General features: G+C 38.4%; 1 protein-coding gene across 11 annotated transcripts; it reads left to right on the forward strand.

The window, feature by feature from the left end:
• Positions 1 to 479: 479 nt before the first annotated feature.
• LOC109050951 (zinc finger MYM-type protein 4-like) lies at positions 480 to 21,269 on the forward strand. Of its 11 annotated transcripts, none has more exons than XM_042745458.1 (30): positions 2,151 to 2,551; positions 10,590 to 10,640; positions 10,795 to 11,037; positions 11,137 to 11,218; positions 11,445 to 11,657; positions 11,782 to 11,837; positions 11,949 to 12,077; positions 12,607 to 12,643; positions 12,827 to 13,034; positions 13,114 to 13,240; positions 13,348 to 13,563; positions 13,671 to 13,821; positions 15,124 to 15,239; positions 15,351 to 15,575; positions 15,922 to 16,072; positions 16,194 to 16,369; positions 17,361 to 17,520; positions 17,668 to 17,796; positions 17,938 to 17,966; positions 18,143 to 18,272; positions 18,402 to 18,511; positions 18,704 to 18,875; positions 18,997 to 19,203; positions 19,293 to 19,393; positions 19,495 to 19,624; positions 19,818 to 19,969; positions 20,063 to 20,177; positions 20,251 to 20,490; positions 20,568 to 20,691; positions 20,761 to 21,269. In XM_042745458.1, the coding sequence occupies exons 3-30, from the start codon at positions 11,035 to 11,037 to the stop codon at positions 20,978 to 20,980; spliced, it is 3,909 nt and encodes a 1,302-aa protein (XP_042601392.1). In that variant the 5' UTR covers positions 2,151 to 2,551; positions 10,590 to 10,640; positions 10,795 to 11,034; the 3' UTR covers positions 20,981 to 21,269. The 11 variants fall into 11 exon arrangements, with proteins under 11 accessions (XP_042601385.1, XP_042601388.1, XP_042601390.1 ...); XM_042745460.1 differs by lacking the exon at positions 2,151 to 2,551 and adding an exon at positions 8,113 to 9,234; XM_042745451.1 differs by lacking the exons at positions 2,151 to 2,551; positions 10,590 to 10,640 and adding an exon at positions 480 to 897.
• The last annotated feature ends 652 nt before the right edge of the window (positions 21,270 to 21,921 follow it).

The raw sequence follows: 21,921 nt of genomic DNA on the forward strand, positions 1-21,921 counted from the left end.
GACAAAAGCTTAGTTATACTACAGAAGGATCCCATTCTGTAACATTCACAACTTCTTACAATGGAAATTATAGCATTATTTATTTTAAAAATATTGGAACTTTTGTTTTCATGGTCAATTATGGGCAGAAAAATTAAAATTCTGTCATTAATTACTCTCCCTCTTGTCCTTCCAAACCTGTAAGACCTTCATTCTTCTTCGGAACATAAATTAAAATATTGTTGAATAAAATCCGAGAGCTTTCTGATCCTCCATAGACAGCAAGGGTCACCACGTTAAAGGCCCAGAAAGGTACCAAAAGAATCGATAAATTAGTCCATATGACATCAGTGGTTTAACCGGAATTTTATGAAGTTTTATGAAGTGCCAAAAAATAAAATAACGACTTTATTCAACATTTTCTTCTCTTTTGCGTCAGTTTTGGAGGAACGTTCACGAATCACGAGAGCACCACGACGCGTGCGTGTGGCGCTGCTGACGTATAACCCGGTGCGCCGAACTTTGTTTATATTCTGAGGAAGACCCACGCTGTATGCAAGCTAGTGAATTTTACATTAATTGTGTTTTGGTCTTGGTGTAGTCTTCGAAATGGTGCTGAAGTGTGCATGTCCAGGATGTCCGAATCGTCAGAAACCAGTGAGAATACGTAAAAGTGCCTTAGCAACGCCGAGAGATGACAGACTTACCTTTCACGGTTTCCCAGTAAACGATCCCAGACGACTGAGGCGATGGCTGCTGGCTGTTCAGCGGGATGTTGATTTTCCGCTTCGATACGTGAGTCAAATGAGGTTGTGCAGTGAACATTTTCTGCCAGACGACTTCAAACCGGGTCAAGGAAAGATGCGACGCTTTCTGAAATCGACAGCTGTGCCCAGCTTGTTTTTAAAAATCAAAGAGGTATGAGTGAGCTCGTTGAGGGTGTTACATTTAACGTTACGATACAGAAATTTATTAATATGACTTGACTATTTCTTTTAAATTGATTGTTAAAACGTTAAAATTATGTAATGCTTTGCATGAAACTGTAAATAACATCCAAGTCACAGCAGTGAAGTGGTTTAGGAGCAGCTCCGTCAGAATGTACATCACAGGACCCTCAGTCAGCAGGTCCTCCTCCTACCAGTCAGCTCCCAGTAGTAACTGGAAAAGGTGGGAACACAGAGGAATTATTTCCGACTGCATATTTAGCTGGTGTTCCCCAGTCACCCCAGTGAAGCCACATCACATCCAGAGTACTATGCTAGAAGCTCAGTGTTAGGGGTAACGCTTATTAAGTTTTACCAATGCATTTTTCACTTACCAAACCACAACAAGTATGCATTTGGCAATGTTTCAAACACATGAAGTCCTAACATGATGGAAAAAGACTGAACTGTCATGCATGCTGTCAATGAGAATACCTATTTCTCAGAATAAGTATAAGATGGGTGTGTTGTGGTTTGAAAACATAGTTATGAATGAATTTGGATGGATCTCTGTGATCTCTCTTTGTTTCACCCACTGCTGCTGCGTCTGGAGATCCTTAGGAATTTTTATGGCGGTCACAGGCCAAACCTTAGGAATCGGTCACAAGGTGGGTGAAGGGCAGAAACTGCATTTTGACCAATGAGAAGTCCTGTCCTTCCCGGACTTGGTACCAAAGGTCTTCATGCCCTTAAAGAGGTGTCTAGCTGTTGTCCTAGCATCTTTATCCGATGGCGTCGAGTAGTTATGTTTACTTATATTAGTCCACCAAGATGTAATCAAAGTTTAGCAAACCTTTGTCCACTATTGTAGTCAGAAGAGGGGCCCCACCATAAACTGGGCCCTGGATTGTGCTGTCCACTACAAAACAAATACAGTAATTATTAAAAAAATTCTGAAAGAAAAATTTAAGAAGATTAAATTTAATATATAATCAAGTTTTATACATTTGGTGGCATTTTCAATCATTCATATAATAAATGTAAGGTTAAAAAAAATTTATCTGCAGCAAAATGTTTCTTTTTCAGTGCCTATTTACATTTGTGGATAAATAATTTAGAATGTTCCAATTTCTCTCTTTGCAGAAAATACATTTCAAATCGATATCTTTACAAAACTTTGGTTTCACAATTTTCTGGAGCTCGGGTTTTCTGTCGCGCGATGACGTATGTGCGTAGCAAAATCTCGCGTGAACCGACGCCATTGTTGTTTACAGAGAGGGAGGACGACGCTTGTGCAGAAGGTAGCTTGTTTTTAGCAATATATTTATACTCGAATCGTATTGTTCCTCAGAATGGTGCTTACATGTGCTTATCCTGGATGCCGCAACCTATTTAAAAGCGTCAGATTACGTGCGTCAACTCAAACCGGAAAATTGACTTTTCACCGATTCCCAACATATGAGCCGGATCGACTGCATTTATGGTTACTTGCTCTTCAGATGGACGTTACTACGCCTATGAGGTTACTCAAAGTATGGAGGGTCTGCAGTGAGCATTTTTCCCCTGATGACTTCAAAACCATCAGTGGGAATCAAGTCTTACTCAAATCATCAGCGGTGCCTATGTTTGTTTCAGGACGAACCGAGGTATGTAAAACTGTCAGATCACCTGCAGCTGGATTAGAAACGAACAATGGCGTCAGTTCACGCGAGATTTTGCTACCGTGCGTACGTCATCACGCGACAGAAAGCTTGAGCTCCAGACTCTTGTGAAAATGAAAATAACAGAACATTTTAATTTGGGTGAACTATTCCTTCAACTAACAAGGCAATCAAGAGTATATATTGAATTGTTAAATTATTTGCAACAACTGGATTTGATAGAGATGGTGCACCTAAAAATGAAACTACATCATTTGCACATTCTCATGCCATCCAATATATATAAGTTTCTTTCGTTTAGAAGAAAAAAAATCGGGGAAAAGTATTTTCATAAAATAGGGTTTAATGAATTTTATTAATTTTCCAGGTCTAATAAATCACACTTATTAAACAAGGTTTTTCAGGGCAGTAGAAACACTGGTTCTTCAAAGATTTAAAAAGGGATGAATTAAATAAGGAAGAACTGTCTTTTTTAGTTGCTTATTTTATTTTGTGTTTTGTTTCATTTAAAATGATAGTAAAGGGATAGTTCACCCAAAAATGAAAATTCTGTCATTAATTACACTCATGTCGTTCCAAACCCATAAGACCTTCGTTCATCTTCGGAACACAAATGAAGATATTTTTTATGGAATCTGAGAGCTTTCTGACCCTGCATAGACAGCAACATAACTACTACGTTCAAGGACCAGAAACTAGTAGGATACAGTTTAAATACTCCATGTGACGTAAGTGGTTCGACCTAATTTTAGCAAACTACGAGAATACTTTTTGTGCATAAAGAAAACAAAAATGATGACTTTATTCAACAATTTTTAGTGGTGGGCAAATGAAGCCTCGAGAAGCATTGATGTTTTCATCTGACTGTTCCAGGTAAAGATTCAAAGCTTCGAGAGTGTCAGAAACAGTGCCATCTGGTGGTTAGTAAAAATAAAGTGGCCAAAAGCCCGTGAAAGAAGCTCCTTGTACAAAGCCAGTACCCCATCACTTCAGTAGACAAGATCCAGGGGGCAAGGTTACATCCACATCCAGAGATGGAGATGGGTTGGTTTAGGGTAAGGTGGGAGAAGTTGGATCTGGATCCAGCCTCGCCCCATGGATCTTGTGTTCTGAAGTGAGGACCATGTCGACAAAGCACCCACACATTCCATAGATCGATTCATGTTACGTCCACAAATAAAAGCCTGGAGTGTGTGTTTGTTGAATTTCTCTCTCTGATAAGTTCATTTACCCATTAAACTGTGGCATTAAAGGCCAGTGTGAATATTAATATGATGGAATAGAAAAATAATGTAAAGATATTTGAACAGCATATGGCAAATATTTTATTTTCATAAAATAATTAGCATTCTTTGTTACGTTTATGACTGGGTATTTAAACATTGTAATTGAATAAGACTGAATGATAACTTTACTTGTAGAGTAGGATCTGGGGTTCAAACATTCCTACACACAAAGTGAATCGCGCACCTGATGAGACAGGAAGTGAGGCTTTGTTTGTCATTGGTCAAGTGGTTTTTACATTAAAGGGTTAGTTCACCCCAAAATGAAAATTATGTAATTAATTACTCACCCTCGTGTTTTAAACCCATAAGACCTCCGTGCATCATCGGAACACAAATGAAGATATTTTTGAGGACATCTGAGAGCTCGCTGACCCTCCCATAGACAGCAACGCAACTGAAATGTTCCCAGACCCAGACATGTAGTAAAGCACATTGGTAAAACAGTCCATGTGACATCAGTGGCTCAATGTCAGTTTTGTGAAGTTACAAGAATACTTATTGTGCACAAAGAAAACACATATAACTTTATTCAACAAATTCTTCTCCCCGAGTTACTGTCTTCCAAACTTAATCAACGTTGTTTATGTTCAGGAGAAAACACACACATGCGTCGTGGTACTAAAGAGATGAATGGAAGTTTTATGGGTTTGGAACGACATGGGTGTGTAATTAATGACAGAATTTTCCCTTTGGGTGAACTATCCCTTTAACAAAAATCAAGGCTTCATTTGGCACAACTATTTATTACAGGCTGCGTTCCAGTCCATTTTCTTATGCTCTTCACTTGCAAACTTCCCTCTGTCTCGTTTACTCGATGTACGTCATTGATTACATTGCATGAGTGCCCACTACTGACCGAACCCTTGCAATGGGTTGAACTGGAATGTCCTAAGCCCTTGATCACTTAGAATCTGCTATGGAGCTGGGTTATTGTTTACATTTTCCCCTTACGAATTTGTTTGGTGCAGTAATTTATATGTATATAGGTATGCCTGGGCTGTTATAAAAGTAAAAAAAATTTTGTTATATATTATAGACTTGTTTGGGGTGGGGATAAATGAAACGCAATCTGCGATGACATCATAATCGTGTTGCATTGTGGTTTATGGAGCAGCCTGAATTGTGGATATGAAGCAGTGATGGGAAGTTCGGATCATTTTACGACTCTGACCTTTGAGTCTCGTTCAGCAAAATGAACAAATCTTTTTTTTCGAGTCATTTAGTAAATAAAATCAAAATTTAAACAAAACTAAACGTGTTACTTCCCTAACACATCTACTACTTAGACAAACCTTGATCACACTACAAACAATACAAAACTATAATGCTGTAAGAAACAGAAAAGATTCATTCATTGTTTACCTGGGTGTTTAGCCTATGATTAGCTCACCTCACTCTTGTCTGACAAGTCTTCGGGTTTGAGTCGTTCATTCATCACGTGGCAGGCCCATACGCTAAACCTATGCTGTCTGAGCTGGAAAGAGAATTGATTAGTTCATCTTCCGTGTCCTCTTCGTTCATGTGACAGCATTGGATAGAGAAATGAATTTCCTTACAAACGGGTGCATAGTTATTATATTATTATTATTATCATCATTATTATAATTATTATTTACTCTTACAGTTACGTGATGCGTTTCTGGTCTCAAATTGTAGCTTTTTACTTCTTACAGTTCATAAATGTGTGAATTTCTGTCATGATGGTTATTTTCCATAACACTGAATGCTGTAACAAAGGTGCTAAAGAATTGGTTGTTATTATTAAGTCTCCGGCTCAGACTGCATAGGTTTAGCTTATAGGTCTGTCACGTGATGAACGAATGACTTGAAAAACCTGAAGACTCGAGGGATGAACTAAGCAATTCTCTTTCCGGCTCAGACTGCATTGGTTAAAGGATTAGTTCACTTCCAAATTAAGATTTCCTGATAATTTACTCACCACCATGTCATCCAAGATGTTTATGTATTTCTTTCTTCAGTCGAAAAGAAATTAAGGTTTTTGATGAAAACATTCTAGGATTGTTCTCCATATAGTGGACTTCAATGGACTCCAGACGGTTGAAGGTCGTAATTACAGTTTCAGTGCAGCTTCAAATGGCTATAAACCATACCAGACGATGAATAAGGGTCTTATCTAGAAAAACGATTGGTCATTTAAAAAAAAAAAAAGTTTATGCTTTATAAAACCTTTTCTCTCACTTCTCCCGACTGTCAAAACTGGAAGCCGTTCCGGCGGAAGACGTAGCACGTGCGCCTCTGGGAAATGTAGGAGAAAAGGAAACAACGTTTCCTTACTAGGTCTGGGCGATATATCGCATGCGATTGTCACACACATTTCATCAGTAAAGCCGGTTCCCTGATTACTGCTAAATCGCCATCACCTGCTTTCAAATGGAGCGACATTTAATAGACAAGAGCCGTAGATCAGTGACAAGCTACGCAATATCTGAGCAGCAACCTCGCGCTCTTTCTCATGAAGCCGATAAGGAAGTGACTAAAACTGCAATTCACTGACTGGCCGTTTGAGGCTGGCTGCAAAAGGGAGTCAATCCCATAGACTCCCCATGTTAAAATGCCCAACTTTACAGCAGAAAAAAAACATGTTTACAGCCTGGTGCAAAAAATTATTTTGGTCTATATAGCAAATTTTGCCCTTCATGACAACTGTGAGGGGGGTGAATTTTTTTATAACTCATCCGTTTAAATTATATAAAGCCTTAAAGTTCTGCATAATTAAGGGCATGGCCACGTGAGTGACAGGTGGACTGCCGCTGCTGACACGGCTGTCGAGCTAGGTGGGCGTGGCTTCAGCAACCAGCTCCCGCCTTTTTGCCCATTTTCGATTATCCGGGAGAGTCGCGTGGTGACGTGCTGCCAAGATGGCGACGGCCCGCTCTGCCCACTTTGAGCTTCAAAACCGCTCTTGAGGAGTCTATGGGTGACGTCACGGACACTACGTCCATGTTTTTATACATTCTATGGCAATATCGCGTTCATTATCGCAGATGAATCGCCTTCGATAACGAACGCGATATTGCCTAGCTTTTCAGTAAACTACAGATGCGATATATCGCCCAGCCCTATTCCTTACTTAAGCAAAGGAAAACCAGTCTCCTCTTGGCTTATATCGAAATCCTCCAACATTGTCCTTAATAAATCCACGGTTTGTGTTTCTAATTTGTTTTTTGTTTTTTTTAAATGACCTATCGTTTCGCTAGATAAGACCCTTATTCATGGTCTGGTATGGTTTATTGCCCTTTGAAGCTGCACTAAAACTGTAATTTTGATCTTCAACCGTTTGGAGTCCATGACCTCTACATGCTGGAATGTTTTCATCAAAAACCTTAATTTCTTTTCGCCTGAAGAAAGAAATACACAAACATCTTGGATGACATGGGGGTGAGTAAATTATTAGGAAATTTTCATTTGAAAGTGAACTAATCCTTTAAGTATGGAGCTGTGACGTGATGAACGAACGACTCGAAAAACCCGAAGACTCGAAACAGTTGAAATAATTTCAGTACAGAACCCATAGGATGTTGCGCATGCGCAACTGAACGAATCACGTCCTGAGACGACTCGTTCGTCCCGAGTCACATTAAAGATTCGGTCAAAATGAATGAATCGTTAAAGAACGACCCATCACTAATATGAAGCAGACTCGCTCCCTCGGTCAAAATCGAGGGGTCGAGGATCTGTCCATATAAACTTACCTCGTCCACTTCGCGAAGTGGAACGCACTTCAAAACGGCAGTGTGGATTCTCCCGAGGGGAAGTGCTTAGGGAAGTTCGCGAGTAAGTGTCGAAACGCGATTGGGCTAGTTTTGAATAGCAATTGGGCGGGTTTTGTTGTGAAAACCTGGCAACCCTGCTGCCTTGCAGATGAAGACACGCATATGCAAGCTAATGTGTAACGTTAGTCGTTGAAATGGTGCTGAAGTGTGCATGTCCTGGATGCCCGAATCGTGAGAAACCAGCGAAAGTACGTAAAAGTGCATTACCAACGTCGACAGATGACAGACTTACCTTTCACACTTTCCCAGTAAACGATCCCAGACGACTGAGGCGATGGCTGCTGGCTGTTCAGCGGGATGTTGATTTTCCGCTTCGATACGTGAGTCAAATGAGGTTGTGCAGTGAACATTTTTCATCAGACGACTTCAAACCGGGTCAAGGAAAGACACGACGATTATTGAAATCAACAGCTGTGCCAAGCCTGTTTTTACAAAACAGAGAGGTATGAGTGGAAGTGTCATGGGGAGATCGTTGAGGGTGATAAAGCTACGATACAGTAATTAATTAATGTGACTAAAAATATTTTAGAACTTTATTTTATGATGCTTTGCATGAAACTGTAAATTACATCCTAGTCACAACAGTAAACAAAGTGCTGCACCACATGCATGGGTCATGACATGAAACAGAAGACGGTGTTGAATAAAGGCATTATTTTAGTTTTCTTTGTCCACTGAACAAGTTTGCTCGTGGCTTTATAAAATTCCAGTTGAACCACTGATTTCACATGGATTATTTAAAGATGTCCTTACTACGTTTCTGGGCTTTGGACGTGTTAGTTGCGTTGATGTGTATGGAGGGTCAGAAAGCTCCCAGATTTCATCAAAAATATCTTAATTTGTGTTACCTAGATGAACAAAGATCTTACGGGTATGAAACCATATGAGAGTGAGTGATTGATGACTGAGGTTTAATTTTGGGGTGAACTAATCCTTTGAATGTTGACGGATGAAAGCCAATGAGCTAACGATGTGGCACCAGTCCAGTAGGTGGCGAAAATGCACCATATATTTGTAAACAACCACAAGAAGCACTCGATTCTGCGCCTCCTTTTTCCATTTGTAAGTGGATGGAGAGAGCAGCTGTTAAGCTGCAGAAAGAAACATAACAGCCCACGTGACTCGTGCGTCCTAAAGCCTCCGACGAGGCAGCTCTGCGGAATAGAGCGATTTTTGACGGATATCTTGTGTCTTGCCATAGCTATCAAGTCTCGTTCCGCTTCTGCACGTTCAAACATGGCTCCTTTACGTTTCGCATAGCAGTGAGTCCCTGCAAATCGGGGTTTGATTTGTTGTTTTCGCAATGGTACGCGTGTGTGCGTTTCCTGGGTGTTTCAACCGAGAGAAAGCGATACGACTCCGTCCAGTGGCATCATCCCAGGAGGAAAGTTTGACTTTCCACACATTACCGCTGCATGATCCAGAGAGGCTGAAACTGTGGCTGCTCGCTCTCAAACGGGATATAAATTCACCCATTGAAAATATCCGGGCGTTGAGAGTGTGCAGTGACCATTTTTCGCCGGACGACCTCACAGGGCCAACTCGAAGATATCTGAATTCATCTGCGGTGCCCAGGCAACAAACTGAGGTGTGTGTTGTTGATGGACAGGCTAATGTTCGCACACGGCAATAGGGCTTGCGGAGAAAAAGATGCGATTAATTTTTGGATGATTGATGATGTTCGCAATTTTAAAAAATCTGACAATGATTGTTATGAATACCACGCATACGTCATATGGACTACTTATTTTGTTCAGTCATTATTAGCGTTTGACAGACTCTGTGGTCACCATGAACTGCCACTGTATAAAAAATAAATTATTATTTTCTTTTGTGTCTTTAATAAATACATAGTTTTGAAACGGCATGAGAGTGTGTAAATAATAAAATATTTTTTGTATTTAGATGAAATTTTTTTTTTATTTTTTTTTGAAGGAATGGTTCACCCAAATTTTCAAATTTACTCACCCCCAGGGTATTCAAGATGAAAGAACAGATTTGTAGAATTTAGAATCATTTTCTCACCAGTGGATTGTCTGCAGTGAATGGGTGCCAAATGAGAGGCCAAACAGCTGATAAAATCCTCAGCTGTAATAAGTAATAGATCAATGTCTTGTGAATCCATCAAGGAGCATTAACACTAGTGCTGTCAAACAATTAATCGCATACAAAAAAGTTTTTGTTTGCATAATGTGTGTGTTCTGTATATATTTATGTATGTATAAATGCACACAGTATATATTTTGAATTTTTAACATGTATTTATGTGTCTATATTTATATTCATATAATTTGTTATAAATAAATATATTTAATATATAAACATAACCTATTTTTCAGAAATATATACATGCATGTGTATGTGTTTATATATACATAATATAAATATACACAGAACACATACATATGTAGACAAAACTTTTATTTTGGATGCGATTAATCATTTGACAGCACTAATTAACATTTACATTTATGAATTTATCAGATGCTTTTATCCAAAGTGACTTAAAGTGCATTCTGGCTATACATATTTTTGTCAGTATGTGTGTTCCCTTGGAATTGAACCCACAACCTTTTGTGCTGCTAACACAATACTCTACCACTGAGCCACAGGAACAATTAAAACACTGCTTCTGGCCAAAATACCAGTACATAATCCATAATAATGCTCCCTCCAGTGAAAACACTTTTTTTAATCAACATATTAGTTTAGAACTTTTTTGGGCTTGTAAACGGTGCTTGATCTGTGCATATTTCTCTCCTGTCCTGTTTCAGATGAGATGATTTTTTTTTTTTTCAGTGGAGAAAGCAATATTATTATAGCAAAAAGAAATGTTTGAAAATAACAAAAGATCAATCTTAATCCTAATGTTGAATTTGTTTATTACACACACAGCTCTTCACTTCACAAATGTTAATTGACTGGTTGTAATACTTTTATCAGCTGTTTGGACTCTCATTCTGACGGCACCCATTCACTGCAGAGGATCCACTGGTAAGCAAGTGATGTAAAGCTTCATTTCTCGTAATCTGTTCTGACAATGAAACAACCGCGTCTTCCTCTTAGATGGCCTGAGGGGGGATACATTTTCAGCAAGTTTTCACTTTTTCTTTAACTATTCCTTTAACACTATCTGCTGCTGTTTTAGGAGACTGTGATTGAACCAGACGCCCTCTCAGCAGACAACAGTTGGGATACAGAGGAAGATGATGAGGTGTATTATGCAGATGATTTTGAGTCAACTTCAGGAAAGCAAAAGAACCCCAGAACCTGCCCTGAACAACGTGGTAAACTCATTTTGAATGTTACAAATCCACCTACAGAGCCATCTACATCTCTATCTACTTTTGGGTCCTACTATGCTCTTCCACCCACATGGCACTACCAAATGGCAAGTCCTCAAATATTTTGTCACCCAATTTGAAAATGAACAGGTTGTGCTGTTTTACTTCTAAACCATAACTCAGATCCACTAACTGTTTTCTGACAGGATGATCCCGCTGAGGCTGGGCTACAGATGGAAGAATGTTATGATGTAAACGCCAACATGGATTCTGTTGCTTATTTAGAAGGCAAGAACGGTCTTCGTTTTGTTTCTGTGAGTTTAGCCTCTCCAAATTAGCCGCCATCCTGCAAAGAATGCTGGGATTGTAACACGACAGTGTTTCTATGTAAATTGTGTTTTATATTTAAATATGAGTTTAGAAATTAATTTTTAGAACACAACTAATTTTTCTGTATCTGGTAACCTAAATTTCTTATTTGAAATGGATAAATGTCATAATTTCCCACTTTCAGATGAGAACTCTGGGCTGGGCTCTCCGTCTGCAGCAGGTGTCTTTATGGCCAGTGAGGATTTTAAAGGGCATCCAGACATGTGCCAGGGGGAGGACATGGCCCAGTGTTCAGAAGAGCTTGTGATCACTAAAGTTGAGGACACTAATGAAATGGCACTGGACCAGAATGATGATTACAATGGGATGACGGAAGTGGATGGTTCAGAAGTTTCAGGTAATTGAACCAGTGTTCTTGTTTTGATAAAACAGTGTCCTTAACACTAGTAAATTCACAATAACTGTGATCATGTTTGTTTTTGTTGTATTTGAACATGATTTGTACTTGTCCTGTTCAACAGAAACACAGAGAGCCAAAGACATAAAAAGCAGGACTATGGAATCATCTGCTGAAATGGTGAGCACAGCACCATTTTATGCTCACCACTACAGGCAAACGGGTTTGAGATCGTTTGCTAACCCATGGAGCAATACACTTCTAAAAATAATATCTCTTTCTTCTATTCAGGCTGTTGACAAAGAAGTTAAAGCAACCCAGCCCTCTTCAATAATGCTTTTGAAGATCAAGGATGAACCGATGGATGAGGAATGGAAAAAAGCACCACATTCCCCGATGGGAAACATTAAGGATGATGAGGTGCTCTTCTCTAGACGTTACTGAATTATACTGAAATTTGAATTATCCAAATGATAAGGTTTTTTTGGTCAATAAATTACATATGTACTATACAACATAAACTACTGTTCCGATGGTTTGAGTCAGTATTTTTGACATTTCTATTCATCAGATAATCCTAAAAAATGTGTCATGGTTGAGCAGCAAATCAGCATATTTGCATGATTTCTGAAGGATCATGTGACACTGAAGTCTGGAGTACTAATGGCTGCTGAAAATTTAGCTTTGCCGTCACAGGAATGAATGACATTTTAAGACTTCTTTCAAAAACATTTAAAAAAAAAGATCTTGCCAACCACAAACAATTGAATGATTGTGTGTATATTATAAAAGATGTGACAAAGCATATATGACATTTCTAGCCAATAAATTTGATTTAATTTTCCATATTTATTCTTCATTGTCAACCCCCTGTTATTCATTACTGATGATTACACACATTTTTGTATATGAATGATTATGGATTATCCCAATATGTTCATGCTTTCAGGATTTTGACCAAGCACCGGATGATATCAAGATACAAGGTATGTTTTCTGTTGGAGTAAATATGAGCATTAGGTAGCATTATATTTGTTACAAACCTATATGACTTTCTGTCATTTAGTGCAAAGTAACCATCCTTCAAAGTGGAGTTTTTTAGGTGCGCTGTTTCTTTAAGGGTCTGAAATCAGTTTTTGCATTTTTACATTGCCTTCTTCATGTCACAGAAGCTCCAGTAGGCGTCCCAGAAAAGGCACCATCAATCCCAGCAAAATCCATTCCATCTTTAAAAAGACATGGGGTTTTGTGCACAGCCTGTAATAAGGTCATGCTGAAGGGACACACAGCATTTCAGCGTAGTGGCTCTTCTAAACTCTACTGCTCGCCTCAATGTCTCTGCAACTCTAAGAAGAAAACATGTCACTGCTGCTTTAAGTACGCTTACGACATTTCATTCAGCTATAGTTGTATGCGATTGGAATGATCTGACTTAATGTATGTTCATTCTTTTCAGAGAAATTCATGATGAGAATATCAAAATTACCCTGGTAGACATGTCAGGAACTGTGAAGGAGTTCTGCAGTCAGGAATGCCGCAGCGCTTTAAACTTCAAGTGCAGTGTGTGTGAGAAGACAGGAGTGGTGAGTAGACATCTACATCAGTCCCGAAGAATATTCTTGTGTGCTCAAGTCATATTTCATTGCTTTGATTGAGTTTTTTTAGGATCTGAAATTGTTGTTTCTCTTAGACTCATAGTCATGAGGTGAATTACATGGGCTCCATTCATAAGCTGTGTAGCGACAGCTGCTTCAACCAGTTCCGCTCCTCCAATAAGCTGAACATGAACAGCTGTGTGAACTGTGGAGGATATTGCTACGGCACAGACAGTCAGTGTCCATCTCTACGGATGGAGGACAGAGTTATGAAGTTCTGCAGCCAAAACTGCCTCACAGCCTACAAAAAGGTGACAGCACGTCAATAGTAATAATACTCATTAAGCTATCATTCTTTTTGTTGAAATATCATTTTTAAGGTGAATTATACATTGGATAAACTCATCTTTATTTATAGAGGAGTCTGAAACTTGTCACCTGCAAAATGTGTCATGCCCTGCGCCCAGCTGAAGATGCGGTGGACAGTCCAAACTCAGAGGGCATCAGGGAGCTTTTCTGCTCCACTTCCTGTGTCATGGCAAGTAAAGTCCAGACTGGCAGTTCGTCAGGTACCGTGATCACATTTGCAACACAACCCAGTGTATTTAACTGTAGTGAAGCACAGATACCAGTTTTAGAGTCAGAGTATGAGTACCAGTACTTTAAGATACTAGCCAAAACCTAAACTACTGTCTATAAGTTGGAAGTTTTATATATTTATTTATTTACGTTTTTGAAAGAAGTCTCTTATGCTCACCAAGGTTGCATTTATTCAATCAAAAAAAAAAGTTATAGAAAAAAACAGCAACATTGTGAAATATTAGTATTATTATTTAAAATAACTGTTTTCTAGGCTAATATCATTTAAAATGTAATTTAATACTGTGGATTTTTTTTGATGAACAGAAAGCTCAAAATAACTTTTTTTGCAACTTAATGCATCTTTGCAGATTTTTTTTTTCCAGTAAGTCGTACTAACCCCAGCATTTTGAATGGTAATATATATTTCATTACAATAAGATGTAATTTAAGTAATTAAATGAAATGTTAACTTAAAAAGAAAATGTATCACTGCTCACTCATATTGTTCCAAACCTGTTTTTTCTTTTTTTTTCTTTTTTTTCTGTGGAACACAACAGAAGATATTTGACCCCATTAACTTTAATTGTATAAACAAACAACACTTACACATTTTTCAAAATACTTTCTTTTGTGTTCCACAGAAAAAAAGAAAGTCATACAGGTTTGGAACAACTTAAGGGTAAGTAAATTATGATTTTGTCTAAATTGTGACAAAATGTAAAAAAAAAAAAATTAGGAACAGTAATTAAAAAAAACATTGCTAAATACATGATAACCAGGCATCATAAAATCCACTGGATTAATTATTTTAGTCAACACTATAGCTTTTAAAGTCGATGCATTTGGTTGATCAAACACATTTTTATTATTTTTATGTTTTATAAAAAAAAAAAAAAAATGAATTTTAGTATTTATTTAGTTTCATAAATTAAAATTGAATGCATTATTCATTAATACATTTGTTCACAATTTAGTTTGGATACCAATTCTAACTGAAATTTTGCCTCAGTGAACTCCTAATATGCTGCTTATTAATAATTAGTAAGGTAGTTAAGTTTAGGTATGGGGTAGAATTAAGGGGTGTAGAATGTCATGTAGAATAAGGCATTAAAATGTGGTTTAAAAAAACGGCCCTTATATGCTAGTAATATGCATGCAAATAAACAACTAGTAAATAGTGAGAATTGGTCCCTAGCATGCATTTATTTAATATAACATTTACAACTATTTAATTTTATTCTGTTTAAAAAAATGATACTTGAATGTCTTTATTGTCTGCATGCAAACAGGTGTTCCAGTGGAATGCAGCAACTGCAAGCTTAAACTAGTGCCTCAGTACCACATATCCACGTTAGATGGATCCGTTCAGAACTTCTGCTCTTATTCCTGTGTACTAGCATATCAGGTACAGTTCTGTCGTCTGGCACTGATCTTCTTTAAAATATTATAGTACTCCTACATACTGATTGATTTGAATGATGTCAGTTTGTGTTGGTTTTTGTTTTGCTTGGTACAGGAGTCCTTCAATAAGACGAAACCTAACATGCCGGTAAATAAAGTAACCTCTACAAGCAAAAACACATCTACCCCAAAAACTTCTGCCCCCAAACCTGCTCCCGTAGAGTCCAGCTCATCAGCGAAGACCAGTACTTCCAGTGGTCCAGGGCAGACAGTCACCAAGATCCCCTGCTTTCAGTGTCTGAACTTCTTCTTCCACAGACCAGAGCTGCTGGAGTTTAGGGTACTCCTGTTCTCTAGACCTACTTGTTTTTATTAGGCCAATTACTTTGTTTTAAAAATGATTAAAAACTTTTTTATTATTACTATTACCCAACCTACAGTATTATTTTCAACAGCAATTATACAGCTGTGAACTTTAATTTTGCTCATTTAAAAGTCCTTCAAAGTATTTTAATATTAGGATAACTAGGACTGTGTGGAAATGGCCTACTTGTCTGTTTATTAATTATTTTATTGATTTACTTCTTAATATAACAGAAAGGCCAACCAAAATATGTTAATAGTTGCCTAAGTCCCTGGTTGAGTACATGCTTGTAACGTTTATTAATTTTTATCTGCTCTTTCAGAGGAAAATGTACGCTTTCTGTGGTAACACTTGTATTGATGAGTTCAGAAGGATTTACCGCATGGAGGCTCGCTGTGAACACTGCAAGCTCGATAAAATTGTAAAAATAGTGAGAAGGATAAACAAGGTTGACCGCTCTTTCTGCAGTGAGAGTAAGGATAAGGATAACTCAGACCTTATTATTTTATTGTTTGGCAATATTTTAATGTTAGATTATTAACCGTATCAATTTGTACGTGTGACCTTCTCCTTGTGGTTTTCCTTTCTGTACAGGATGCAAGACGCTCTTTGAGCATAGCCTGTTCAAACGCTGGGGAAAGAAACACTGTTGCAACTGCTTTTACTGTAACAGCACTTCTAAGACTGTAGTGACTGATGTCTTTGATGGGAAGCAAGAGGAGTTCTGTGGGAACGATTGCTTGTTAAAACAAAATTCACTGATGCGTCAGGTAATATTTTATTTTGTTTACTCATGCAGTTGAGTTGTTTGTTTAACTGTTTAGTTATGTAGTCATTTATTTCTGTAGTTACTTAAATACTTTGTTATTTGCTTATTTAATCTGCTTGCTTAGTTATGTAGTTATTTATTTGGTTATCTAATTTACTTGGTTACATATTTATGTACTAGCTCATCAGACTTAGTAGTTTTAGTTGTTTAGTTTATTTACTTTACTACTTGTTTAGTTAGTTATGCAGTTATATAGTTACTTGGATAGTTATTCAACCAATTATTTACTAATTTAGTGATGAATTTAGTAAGAAAAAGACAATGAAGAGTTCACATAATGGGCTTTTGCACCGGAGGAACCTTTTCATAGTTCTAGAAATATTGGCAGTAAGGACACGTTTTTTGGTTTGTTCACATAACCGGAACTAGGAACGTATTTAGTTCTAGGAATTCTGGGAACTAAATTCGGGGAACTAAATTAGCTCAACTGCAGAGTTCACTTCCATAGAAACTACCAGTGACTTAAGTGTACACTGATTGGCCAAATGCATACAAAACACCAGCATTTTTAAAAAGCTGTGTAAAAATATTTACTCCACAAACATGGAAAACACAAACATTCTATTTCTGTTATCATGAAACCAACGACACACAACAAAAACTGCTCCGATCACGGCATCCTCAATACACTGGTTGTTGACGTCTGTAAATGGCGCGCATTAAGACCTAGCTGTCGGCCACTTCAGAGTTCCTGCTGCCGTTGCTCATGCAGCCAGGAAAATGGCCTAAGGAGGAAATTGGTTCTCTAGGAACCACCCTGCTGGCTAGTTCCTAGAACTGAGTTCCTGGAGCTACATGGTGCAAAATTCCCTATATTGTTTCAAAGTACCTTTGTGCTGCATCATTAGACTTAGGATATAGCATTAAGATATTGATACAAGATGTTGCTTCTGAAAGTAACAGTAAATGTTTCTGCTGCACAATTTTGACAGGAAATAAAGTGCTCCATGTGCAGGCAGGCCAAGAAGATAACTGAGACTGTGAAATGGCTGGGTGAGATGAAGCATTTCTGCAGCCTGCGGTGTCTGATGTTCTTCTGCAGTCTGCAGGGCATCACTGGAGTCGTTGCAAATAAATCTCTTGCCACACAAGGTATGTCCTCTTACAGATATTTGGGTGTATTGGTCTGCTTTTATCCCATCCAGTGTTTGTTAATTACATCTGTAGATACTGTAATTGGCTAGCTAAAGCTATTACATCCTAAATGTTTAATTTTCTGCATTATCACTGTCTCCAAAGGAGTGACCCCAGTATCCTCTGCAGTTCCTCAAAGTACTAAAGAGGGCACCCCTGTCATTGCTAATGTCGTCTCGCTTTCAAGTGCATCCAACAACCAGCCAGGTGTTTTGGGAAACGCAGGTCCAAAAGGTAATTAACCTCAGATGCATTAACTATCTAAACTCTCATGTCAACCTGAATGGAGCACTTTTACATAATGCATGCATATGATAAAAGATTAAGATGCGTTGTTTGCTTAAGTCATTCATATATACCCCTTTGTTTCCTCAGGCTCTGTTCCTGTAAAAGTCACAGGAAATGTGAGTTCAGGAAAGACCTGTATTTATACTTGTCGTGTAAAAACTGACTTTACTTATTGAGAGCAAAACTGGCATTCAAATCGTCTAATTTGTAAATTTTTTTAGCTTTAGGAGTGCTTGTTTAAATCAGTCTGGTTTGCTGTAAACAAATCTCTTGTTCTTTGCTCTGCTCACAGAAGCGTGCTGTGAAAGCTCCTGTCTCTTCATCCCAAACCCAGAAAGACAAGGACTTGCCATATAAATCCATAAGCAAAAACAAAGCCACATCCTGTAAACCTCACACCTGTGATGCTGAAACACAAATGGGTACTAATCAGTTACAGCATGACAATGACAATCACTTTTTTAGCATCCTTATTCTGGAAATTCTTCCCCATTTGTTTTTCCCTTTAGTAAACAACTTCCAATGCATATGCTGACACTTTTATCCTGCAGATGGAACTCCTAAGGTGATCGTGCTGCCCGTGCCAGTGCCAGTGTATGTGCCAGTTCCCATGCATCTCTACACTCAATACATTCCACAGTCTGTGGGGCTTCCACTTCCGGTACATCTACTCTGCACCCTTCCTCATCCTCAACTTCTGAGTCAGAAATATTTTCTGTATTAACAACATATCACAGAAGTGTATTTAGCCTTGAATATTTCTTTAAACTTGTTAAAAGTAGATATGTAGACAGTTGCTGCTCTTGGTTAATGTAGTTTTGTAGTCTATGAAATAAATATGGCTTCTATGTAGGTTCCAGTGCCCTTGTTCTTCCCCACTACTCTGGACAATGCCGAGCACATTGTGAAGACCATTCAAGAAATCAAAGAGAAGATCCCTGATGACCCTCTGGAGGCCGACCTCATCATGATGGCAGAGATGGTGGCTGAGGATGCAGAGAAGGAGAAACAAATCATCTCTAGTGGTAAATGATGGAAAAAAATATTGAGAGTTATGGTGTTTAGACTGTATAATAAATCCGCAAATGGACATTTAATTGTTTCCCTCACATACATATATTTGAAGACACCTGTTTTGTTATTCAGATCAGACTGGTAACATAATGGAGGATCTTGATTTGGAAGATCTATCTAGCAATCTGAGTTGGGAGGAGGACTATGTGTCTTCTGCACAGACATGGGATCAAACCCCTGAACCTGAGAGGCCTCCTCCATCCAGATCTGCCACACTGACCCCTGTCTCCACCGCCGCAGAAGAGCCACAGATGGACTTGGAGGCTGATTTCCCAATCGGTAAGAGCTTCTGCTGTGGTAAAGGTCAAAACACACCAACAAGCTTTTTTTTATCATCTTAAATGCATCTTTATCCTTTCCCGTTTCAGAGAGCATTGAACGTTTTAGAAGGCAAATGCAAAAGGAGATCAGTTCTGGCAAACAGAGATCACGCAAGAGAGGACATGATGGCTTCCCTGAGAAGAAACAGGTAAGAAAAACTAAAGCAGAATTATTCCTGACCACCAACCAAACTCCAACGTATCACATTATGGAAAACAGACTATCAGATTGTGTGTTGTTGGAATGTAGGGCAGTAAGTGTGCATCAGCACCTCCAAACAGCCTCTCCAAACTGCAGCATGAGTACGGAGTCAAAGCCTGGAAGAAGTGGGTACGCTGGAGGAGCACCCAACCCAACATGGAGTCTCTCAAATTTGGCTGTAAGCCTGTTTTTATACAGCATTTCATCCCAAAAACAAGTATATTCATATTTTATTCAGAAGCAATACTGGACCACATTAACTCGGGAAGAATTAAATAAATCAGCAATGAAAATTGGGATTAATTAGTCTTTTTTACGTATAGGAGACATGGTGAAAGATTTTATGGCATTAAACATTTCTTCATCAATAGCGCGAAGTATGACACTAAAAGAAGACTTATTGAAGTGCTGCACTGCTGAACTAAGCTATGGCCTCTGCAAGTTCATTTCTGAAGTTCGTCGACCCAACGGAGAGAAATACAGCCCTGACAGCATCTTTTATCTCTGCTTGGGAATCCAGCAGGTAAATCATGAAAACAAAAAAGCACAAACTGAACACATTTAGTTATGTTGTATATAATTTATTTGATTTAGCTTTTGTCGTTCATGTTTGCAGTACCTGTTTGAGAACAATCGGATGGAGAACATCTTCGCTGATGTCTTCTACGCCAAATTCTGCCATGAAATGAGCAACATACTCAGAGGGTGGAAGCCAACTATTTTGCCCAGTGGTGAGTCATTTAAGACACAAATGTGTGATTTGTTTGTTTTGCTGTTGCTTTAGTAACGTGTGCGTGTGTTCAGGTTATGTTCATTCTCGTGTGGAGGAGTATCATCTGTGGGACTGTAAGCAGCTGGGGGCGTTTTCACCCGGTGTGCTGCTCAACACGCTGCTCTACTTCTTCACCAAGTACTTCAACTACAAGACAGTGGAGCAGCACCGCCGCCTCTCTTTTGGCCACATCAAACGCTACTCTCGAGGCCAGGCCAACAACAAAGTGTCCTTCCTGCGTTTCTATCCCCCGAAAGAGGATGAAAGCATGGGTCAGTGGTCAGTCGTACTATTTAATAGTGTGTTTTTTCTTAATTATGTTTCTGCTTAATCATTTTGTCCAATTTAGACGGTGTCCCTGTGAAGAAGAAGAAGAAGGAAGGTGAACGGCAAAGGGTGCTAAAAATACGACAGAATTCAGAGAATCCTCTTCGCTGTCCTGTCAGGCTTTACGAGTTCTATCTCTCAAAATGGTACATCGGCATTTTGTTATAAAACGAGTCATGGTGTATTTGGTTGTCATACAATGTTGTTTCTTCCAGCTCGCCCGGCATAAGACAAGACACAACGCAGTTTTACCTGAGCCCCGAGCGCTCCTGTGTACCCAGCAGTCCCACGTGGTTCTCAACCACCTCTCTGAGTGACGAGGTTCTGGACAGCATGCTCACACGTGTTCTCACTGTCAGAGAGCTGCACCTGGAGAGAGACAAATCACCCAACGAGACTGATTCAGACAGTGACTCTGACTTCACACCGATTTAGTAACAATACTGAGAAAACCTGAATGCGTCCTCTGGGACTGTTGTTCTGAATGCTGGAAAGCAAGTGGCCTATTTCGTTTCCATTTTCAATCTTCTTTTAGTTACAGTGGGATTATTGTAAGTCGCCACGTTTGTATTATATTTAAACACTAAAGACATTGAAAGCATCATTCCAAAACCAGATTTTGAAATTGTTTTTCATGCAAGCCATGTTGGTTTAAATAGATGGAATGTTCCTGAAATTGTCTCTTGATGCCTTTTTTATGGATAAAAGAAGACTATGAAACTGATTCTGCACATCTTTTATCTTTTTACTTGCACAGAAACACTTGATGCCTAAACCCACACTCTTTTTGTTTGTCATGTTACCCTGGTGGTGATATTAGAAATAATTTAATTTACTTATAACAGTGTTCATATATTTAGAAAAGATTGAAAAGATAAAGCTGCCTGCGATCAAGGTTTTTTTTTTTTTTTTTTTTACTGTTTGTTGCTAATTCATTTTCTGCATGGCAGGCAAAATAGATTTTATGCTGCAGCAAATATATCCACAATGAAAAACAATTTGAGTAGGATTTACTTTGAAACCGTTTTCACTCAAAATTTCTAGTGCGTTTCACAAAAAAATAACAAAAACTTTTTTTTTTTATTTTTTTACAAAAACACTACATTTTAGTTGTTTTACATTTTTTTTTTTTTTTTTTTTTTTTTTTTTGTTTAGTTAAGAGACTCACAGGCAAAACTATGGGTGCTCCAGAGAAGGAACAGAATGTCAAAAATGATAAGTGGATCCTGATGGAAAAAAAAAAAAATCCACATCCAGGCACTACAAGCTTTAGACAGGGCTAAATATTAAAAAGACATTAACGTCTATCAGCCCAAGCAAAGCCCTGAAGGATTTTTTTTTTTTTTTTTTGCAACAGGATCCACTTATCATTTATG

The sequence above is a fragment of the Cyprinus carpio genome, chromosome B19, assembly GCF_018340385.1.
Source record: "Cyprinus carpio isolate SPL01 chromosome B19, ASM1834038v1, whole genome shotgun sequence".
Lineage (NCBI taxonomy): Eukaryota > Metazoa > Chordata > Actinopteri > Cypriniformes > Cyprinidae > Cyprinus > Cyprinus carpio.

Bases quoted from the DNA above. Each gene is read 5' to 3' on its own strand.
- LOC109050951 (XM_042745451.1), top strand. From the start codon at position 589: ATGGTGCTGAAGTGTGCATGTCCAGGATGTCCGAATCGTCAGAAACCA. The intron at 11,219-11,444 runs GCAAGAACGGTC...TCCCACTTTCAG, and splicing joins TTCTGTTGCTTATTTAGAAG to ATGAGAACTCTGGGCTGGGC. The intron at 11,838-11,948 runs GTGAGCACAGCA...TCTTCTATTCAG, and splicing joins TGGAATCATCTGCTGAAATG to GCTGTTGACAAAGAAGTTAA.